This window comes from Nymphalis io, chromosome 27 (assembly GCF_905147045.1).
Source record: "Nymphalis io chromosome 27, ilAglIoxx1.1, whole genome shotgun sequence".
NCBI lineage: Eukaryota > Metazoa > Arthropoda > Insecta > Lepidoptera > Nymphalidae > Nymphalis > Nymphalis io.
In genome coordinates, this window is record NC_065914.1 from 6,368,968 (window position 1) to 6,377,973 (window position 9,006).

The 9,006-nt window shown below is 32.4% G+C and overlaps 1 protein-coding gene across 3 annotated transcripts in view; it reads left to right on the plus strand.

The window, feature by feature from the left end:
* Positions 1-8,756, plus strand: part of LOC126778850 (putative fatty acyl-CoA reductase CG5065) — a 61,194-nt gene extending 52,438 nt beyond the window's left edge. For all 3 annotated transcript variants that reach the window (XM_050502561.1, XM_050502564.1, XM_050502563.1), the window contains exons 8-12: positions 315-507; positions 1,493-1,599; positions 2,355-2,487; positions 3,030-3,287; positions 4,377-8,756. In XM_050502561.1, coding sequence (XP_050358518.1) covers positions 315-507; positions 1,493-1,599; positions 2,355-2,487; positions 3,030-3,287; positions 4,377-4,524 — 839 coding nt within the window. In that variant the 3' untranslated portion in view covers positions 4,525-8,756. The remainder of the gene's footprint in view (positions 1-314; positions 508-1,492; positions 1,600-2,354; positions 2,488-3,029; positions 3,288-4,376) is intronic.
* The last annotated feature ends 250 nt before the right edge of the window (positions 8,757-9,006 follow it).

The following is a 9,006-nucleotide window of genomic DNA, read 5'->3' on the forward strand; positions in this document are numbered from 1 at the left end:
CACACGAGATATGTTACAATGCAACATGTAATGCGTTTTACCAGCGTAATAAAAAGGGAGAAATTAATTATTCGACGACGCCTTTTGTTTTTCAAAATAGCGATGATGTATTGTAAATACATATATAAAAATTTTGAAGAGGAACTCCTATTATTCGTAATTTTTCTCTGATAACAGTAAATGATACTATCTTGATCTTAAATTATTTTAAGATCCCAAAACCTATCTACGTATAACTATAGACAAACAATTTTATAGATACTAGCCCAAAGCCAATTATAATATTTGTAAATATATATCTATTAAATTCTCAGTACTCTCATCTGTCCGGGAGCCGGTTAAAGGTTGGGTGGACAACTGGAACGGTCCTAATGGCATCATAGCGGCGGTTGGCAAGGGCGTGTTCCGTACCATGCTTGGCACGGGTGGGCGTGTCGCAGACTTGGTGCCAGTCGATACCGTCATCAATTTGATGATTGTATGCGCTTGGCGGACTCATTTGAGACGGTGAGTGAAAAATTAGAGCATTTACGTACATTATGTATGAACTTTGGACAGTAGGTAGTAGGATAATGTAATAGTTTATCTTAGATCATCATTTCTCGGACACTATCGTTTAATAACTCACCTATTTATATTATATTGATAAAAAAAAAACTATTTAAATGCATTATGTTAAAATACTATTCTTATTCTTTTGTTTTGAGGACTGCAGGTGGTTTCCCATGGCGGACTTTTTAATTTCGAAGATAATTTCATTACTTCCATTAGAAACTTTAACCTTAAGCTCGGTTCGTTCCTTGTTTATTTTTCTTCTTCAATTTATAGTCAAATTCTACGAGCGGGTACGACAAATAGTCACGAGGTCACTATTCTGTCAGATTTTGTGCCTTTAACAGCTTTAGGCGGCTGATTTAAAAATTTAAATTATAATATTTTTTAAAGATCTCAAATTATTAACGTTGTCATGCATCTACATATACGAAGCAGCATGTTTCGTAATGAAATTCAAAAACAATTAATTTGAAAGTAATCAGAATATTGTATCATTTAATACGCGATATCCAAATAAGTTGTATATGTCATCGTGTAAAACAGCTCTCTGCTCAAAGAGTTGTGACCGTATGCTAGTGAAAATTTATAATAAGTTGCCTTCTGACATTAAGGATCTGCCTAATTTAAGATTTAAAAAAAAATACATGACTGGTTGGTTGACAGATGTTTTTACGCGGTAAAAGAATTCTTGCAATAAATATTTGACATTTATTTATTATGTAATGAAATTTCTTGTAATTAAACTAAAATAATTTTAATGTATAATTTAAGTTGAGTGAAGTTGAAAGCATTGAAGTGTGTGAAGAGTGACTAAACATCTATATTATGTTTAAAGCAAATAAATGGAAATGAAATTAAATGAAAGGTGACGGCAGATATTGACATAAAAATATAGATTAAACAAGATTTTATAAATGTATTATCGAATCTGTTTTAGAGGTGACGGTGTAGTTGTCTACAATTGCTGCACGGGTCAGCAGAATCCGATCACGTGGCAACGTTTCGTCAAAACCAGTTTCAAGTATATGAGAAAACATCCCTTTAGTGAGTATCCCTTGAGTGACTTTTCCTTGTCATCGTGTAGTGTTTTACTGAAGTTATTTATTTTAAAATTGGTAATGCAATGTCGTGTGACAATTCGAAGATCCGAAGATGAGTGTTTAAGCAATAAATGGTAATGACTAATGGTAGTCGTCTACTAACTAACTAAGTCGGGCGACACAAAATCAATGCTCCCTTTTTGGAACAATATATTTTGATTTATTTATTTATTTGGCACACATGACTGTATTTTTGTTGTTATTAGTCTTTATTTCTCTCTCTCTCTCTCTCTCTCTCTTTCTCTGTTCATACACCTATATACTATTCACGTAATAATCGTCACTGAGTTAGTTGACATAAACCTTTCTCACACGCAGCCTTGAAGCGAACTGTCTGTATTATCTTATGAAAGATATCGAGATGAAATAATAGAAAATTTTTAGCACTTTTTATAGTATTGACATATTCTTACAATAATTAATTACAGTCAGTAAAAGCAATAAATTATTATACAAAAATAAAACTAGATTAAAAAACATTGCGTGCACAGAAACGTAAGAAGTTAGACAGTAAAAAAACACTCCCAAAAAATTGTATATATTGGCCACTATATACGACCCGTTCTTCGCATTCTGCGTGTGCGTGTCCGATTTTATTGTAGTTGAAAAAAGTGCAACTTGAATAAAGTATTTTTAATTTTATATTAATCGATCTAGTGTTAATAATTTGAGCTGTCAATTGTCCTCATGTGTTTCCAGGTGAAATAACTTGGTATCCTGGTGGAAATATTACGAATAACCGCCTAAAGCACAGCACGCTGACGTTGTTGCAGCACAGAGCACCGGCCACTATCATCGACCTCATCGCGAACCTCACTGGAAACAAACCCATGTAAGGCCTCGATGATAAAACGATATACTAAAAAATAAAGAAGCGTTTAAAAATGCAATGAAAAGTATACGTGAGTCCCTGATAATAAGGGATCACCTTGGCTCATAGACATTGGAATTGCAATAAATATAAACCACACCTTCCACAATGCACAGACAACCACGAATCTATTATAGATTTCTTTAGCCTTTGCCTGGCTTACTCACACTTTAAACCGAAACAGCAATATAATTGATGTTGGGTGTTGAAATAATTTCATTGAAATGGGTGGTCCTATGGCCGGTCCTACACAGACGGATTGTGCTGTACTTGCATGAAAAGTCACATTAACACGATGTTCAGCTCCAAATGATAAAGAACCGTTAAATTCTTTTCATATCATAGCTAGGTATTGTTAAATACTGTCATCGGGAAAATCAACGATAAAAAAAAGAAAAAAAAATTACGATAATTATTTAATTCAAAATTTAGGCGTGCCAGTTTTGTTTCCTAAGTTTTGAGTTATGATAAAATTCGAATATTATTCGATTTGTTAATTTCAGGATGGTTCGTGTTCAGAACAAATTGGAGAAAGCTTCAGCATGCTTGGAATACTTCACAACTCGTCAATGGGCTTTTGCCGACGACAACGTACAGGCCCTCAGTACCGCCCTCTCGCCCGAGGACCGGAACACTTTCGACTTTGATGTCACTAACATAGACTGGGATGCCTATATCGAATCCTATGTGTTAGGTATACGGAGGTTCCTCTTCAAGGAAAGTCCGGACACTCTGCCTAAGTCAAGAAAATTACTACGTAGGTGAGTTGAACAAAAACACTTTGAATACTCACATCATTTTAATTGAGGCGCTTGATATAAGCATGTCCTAAAACGCCACTATCCTACACGCGAAGTAAGTCGAAGTTAAGCGCGCCGAGAGGCGAGGTTCACTGCGATTCAATGCGTTTTGATCGCTGTTGATTTTTGCGTCCGAATCAAAGAACCGGCAGTGTCAAGCAGCTCCAACAATAAATTCCTCGCGAGGTTGCATGAAGTGTGTAGTCGTACTTCGGACTTTGACCAATTGACTATTACTTAGTCTAGATAACTTTGCGAGTAGTTTAATGGGCGTTTTGGGTTATGGGCTATCAACCTTCTAAAATGTTCTGTCTCTTGTATTTATAAGTATATTCACTCATATTGCACAGCACAGTATCCGAATGAAACACAGCAATATGAAGTATTAATGTTTAGCGTTAGAATAACAGATGTGTGAGTAGTGACTTCTCAATCGGTCTTACTGTCTACTATCAGTAGTATATTTTATATATTGTGGTAATATGATGTTAGTTTTTGACTTCTTGGCAAACGCATTATTTTCTGGAAAAATTATCTTGTAAAGTTTCAAATTAAGCATTTGAAGTACTTAAATCCAATTATCTATTCAAGGGACAATACATGAAGATTGCGCCTGAACTTCTAGGTTATCTTCTAGGAAGTCGAGATGGCCCAGTGGTAAGAACGCGTGAATCTTAACCGATGAACGTGGGTTCAAACCCGGGCAAGCACCTCTGAATTTTCATGTGCTTATTTTCTTTTATAATTCATCTCGTGCTTTTCGGTGAAGGAAAACATCGTGAGAAAAATGTATGCAGGAATGTGTCTAATTTCATCGAAATTCTGCCAAATGTGTATTCCACCAACCCGCATTGGAGCAGCGTGTTGGAATAAGCTCCAAACCTTCTCCTCAAAAAGGGAGAATAGGCCTTAGCCCAACAGTGGGACATTTACAGGCTGTTACTGTTACTGTTCTAGTTATGTGAATGTTTAAAGTTTTGCAAATTATTTATTAGCTTTATAAGACATAATATATTCCAAAAAATTCACAAATAATTTCTTAATTTTCAGGTTACACATAGTGCACATTCTTACTCAAGTGGCTGTCGTATTCTTCCTATGGAGATTCCTTTTCAGCCGTTCTAATGCACTGCGGAACTTATGGCGTCGAATTGTCGACCTTTTAACGCGAGCCGCGAGACTTTTAGCCATCGCCTGATGTCCCGCTTCCATATTATATAATAAACTTCGTTGACATCGCCACTTACAGCTTATGAACGCTTTAAACAATAAAAAGAACCCTTTCGACGTTTTATTTTCATGTTGACATTAATATATCGACAAGATGGCGGTCGTAAACAGTCAAACACCGATAGTTTTTAAAGCTTCACGAGCGGCTTTCGGCTTAAACGTCAACATGACGTTGCCACGACATATGTCAACGCACGTTCCACATGTCAAATTGAAACGTCAACTGTCATTTTGACAGTTCAGGTCGCGTTCAAATTATCGAGCGCTAGACGTTAGATTTTTAAAATGTTAAGGTGTTATTCTGGATTTTTTTTTGTACCGTTACAGCTCAATGATAAATCAAATATAAAATGATAAAGTTCAAAACTTTATGCATAGTAATAATTATTGTAATAGATATGCAATAATTTCCGTTATATTAATGATTGTAAATTGAGCCATAGATAATATGACTGCCTTATTTGTAAGTGCTGATATTTGTCACTTGAACGGTGTCACAACGACTTAATAACTTAAATCGGTTCTACGCGTTTAATTATAGTTTATAGAAAAAGAGAGAAAAAACTCCACCTTAAGCCGTAATATAAGTGCAACCAATTATTGTTGGTAATTCTTCTTTCGACTATTGTAACGTTTGTAGCATATTTATTTGTTAACTAGCAACATTACAACACATAGCTTTACCGGTAGCGAAATAAGATAAAAATTGTGAAGGATTCATTTTCCTCTTATATAAAAAAAAAATTCAAGACTTTTTTTTTTAATTAAACGGACGAGAATTGGAAATATTATTGATAGACATTGTTTTTGAAAAAAAGGTTGTAAGATTATTTCTAGCTACCGGTCGGTCTGCCAAAGATGTCGTTTTAATTTACATAATTGAAAAATAACGCTTGTTCAATGTTTATACATATTTTGTATAAATATAAATATTTATACTTATTATTTCAATTTAACGCGGAAAAAATCTAGGAAAATTTTCAATTTTTGCTAGGCTAATCTTTAAATAAAAAAAAACAACTTATTTACAAAGAAAATGTGAGTGAAATTTTTGCAGTCTTTTTTTTCTAATTATTAGAAACTAACGCTCAAAATTTAGTGAGTAAAGCAAAAAGTTATCGATTATTTAAAAAAAATATTGTTTGTTAAATTTAAATTTGTGAATTAGTAATACAAAAAAATGCATTTTCTAAAAAATAAGTGAATATAATTGTTTTGTCAAGCAAGTTTGTATGTAACTTTGAAAGGGTTTGGCAAAATATTGTTAATTTATGTTTTGTATTTGTTATAATAAATTATTCCAATCTAGCCATAATCAAAGTTATAACGTAATTATTCTCTATAAATTTAAACTAAAGGAAATACAATTGAATCAACAATTATAAGGTGACAAGTCTTTAATATAAAAGATGTCAGAAATAATGTTTTACAAAAAAAAATCGTTAGTGACTTAATTTATGACTTAAATTCTCTAGACACGTTTAAGTATAGACATTAGAAACTCACAAATTGGTATCACTGTCTAGAAAGAGGACGACTGTGCTGCCAATGTCTATCTCCTTTATATAGTCTGTAATTGCTAAGGTTTTACAATTACAAGACGCATGATTTCACCGTCTTTCTCGCACTCTTACTCCTTCATGCTTCGCAGTTTGATAAGGAACGCTCACCGTCCATTCTATGTGTATGTATTTAATAAATTAAAGAGACAGTTTGTTCTTTACGAAATAATTGAGATTTATTTCGTACTAAGAAATGAAATATGGAAATCAGTTTGACAACAATGTATTTATAATTTGACATCTCATTTTAAAAACAGATTATAAATATTTGTTTTGTTTTTTGTAACAACACCGTGTCTAGAGATAAAATGTCAATGTAGTTCCCTTTTTTTTTCTAGTTAGAATTTCGTGATGAAGTAAAGAAAAGTGAAATGTGACAAAAAAGATTATAATGTGACAGATAAAAATGGCGTTGTCGGCCATCTTGTTTGGTCATTTCGTTCCATGTCTGACGCTTCCTTAATAATAGGTATATTGTAAGGTATTTATTTAAAATATTTAAATGTGATTAATTTACAATTTTATTCATTTTAATGTAATGCTAGTTATTATTCGTAATATACCGAAATGTGAACGTTTTGAAATACAAATTTAGTATAGTGTGAACTTTGTCCTGTAGCTCTTTTTAAGCAGATTATAAAAAAAAAGAAAATTTAATTAATAATTGTGTTTGTAAATCTATTCGAAAATATATATAAACAGATATAATTTTACACAAATTTAACGCGACCGGCCGTGACTATCCATTGATATAAATCTCGGAAAACGGCCTATTCTATTGTGAAAATACTATCAAAATCTTTTCAGTGTTTAAAGAGCTAATTTAAACGACCAGACTTTATTCTGTGTTCTGATTTTATACTCTGTAATTGCTATTAAATAAAATATTCCGGATTAGGTCTTCCTTTTAATGGACTTTTCATATTAAAATATAATGAGACGTTTTTGTGTTGTACTGTAGCCTATTTTTTCTATAATTATTAAATACAAACTCGCTCGCTCATTGGTTAGTCAAATGGAATGCTATAAGCCGACTTTCACAATAGGCGTTCACTTTATTCAATATTACGGTTCATTAAAAAATGTTCAAATCTTAAAAATGTGGTAAGTAACATTTTAAAATAGGAATGGTATTACGCAATGATTGTGAACGCCGGCTTATCGGCCGTTATTGGTTGTTATTTGTAACCAATAGCAAACGAGCTCGAGACGTGCTATCTTAACCTTACGGAAATAGACTATTGTAATGTTTTAAACGATAAAACTTCCATAATATTATGATTATACGATTTGTTTAAAAAAAAAACCTACAGGATGTTCGGTATATACGTACTGTTAAGTAATGCCTAAGTTTTTGTTAAATGTTAGCATTTTACTTAATCTAAGCCTAATGCTTTCGCTTTCGATTCATCAGAATGTGTCGCGAAACGTTGGAATCGATTCAATCAATATCGGATTATTTGCAACTCGTACTCAAATTTAGCTGCCATTAATTTTAGCTATAAAATATTCGGCATTGAATATCGGTTCCGATTACTTCCAGTGTTAAATATTATTTAAGTTAACTTAGACGTTGTTATACGTGTTTATTGAGACGAATAATTGTATGTCTCTCGATTATCGTATCGATTCGCTATATCGATTACGTATCGTGCTTCGGCAGCGTAGTACAACGGATTAGGGTATAATAATAAATTCCTAAAAACGTGTTTCATTATTGTTTATTTGTTTCATTTGTCGCTTGTAAGTAATATTATATGTAAATTTTGAACAAACTTTTGTCATGTCAGTTTAATTTTAGCGTGTAAAATTAATTTATGCATATGTATATTCAATTGTTTTATTTTTCATTTTATTTGAGTAAATGCGACATATTATTGTGTATATAGAATTTAGTTACCAAAATTTACGAGCCATATACATGAAAGCGAATTTTCTTCGTATTATTCGCTATATGGTGTAGATTTTCGGAGTTTTGTGTGAAATTAGACGGTTTTCGAACGGGCTATCAATCGTTTGACGCCATTCTATTTGTAGTTCGTTTTTTAATATATTAAAAATCGAGATATAATAATACGAATCGATGCTTGATAACGTGTATCATAATTAATATTCTCTGTAAAAAGAATCTATATCTATCACATTAAAATATAAAATGGCGTTTCCCGCCAAAATTATACGAAATGGCGTCATGACAGTTCGTTTGGAAACCGTGAGAGGGAATGCTTTAAATTGAATTTGTTTCGCTTAGACGCCAGCGGTTTATGGTAATGATATTAAAATCCGTAAAATCTTGGTGAAATGTTATTAACTAGTGCTGGGTAATAAATGCTCAACGATCGATCGTCCCCATTCCGGCTTAATTAGGCTTCCTTTCTTTTACGAAACAACAGACTAATTTCGCTAAATTATATTTTAGTATTAAATTAAGGAATTAACGGCATTCTAATATTCGTCACAAATAGCTTTTTTAAATTGACATAGTAACAGAGTGAGATGAAATTTTGTATTTCACCTAGTTAGAGCGGGATGGGGATAGTCCGCAGGTAGCCAACGTGTCTCGGTGATAGGATGGTATATACATGGGGGGTTAATTTATTATTCCATATATATTAAAATAAAAGAATGTAAAGTTAAATATGTTTTATTTTGGTATCCCTGACTGTGTAAGTGAAGCAAAGTTAGATTTAATTAAAATGTGTATATGATGTTGCCAGTTTTTAAATATCAAAAGAAAATACTAATCTTACTAATATAATTATATACATGTGAAAGTTTGCGCGCTCTAACGACTGAAGTATCAGTTATTTAAAATTTCGGCTAGAGGCACTAATTACAATAATATTAAATATAAATATAAAAGTAAAGAAACAATTTAAAAAAAAATG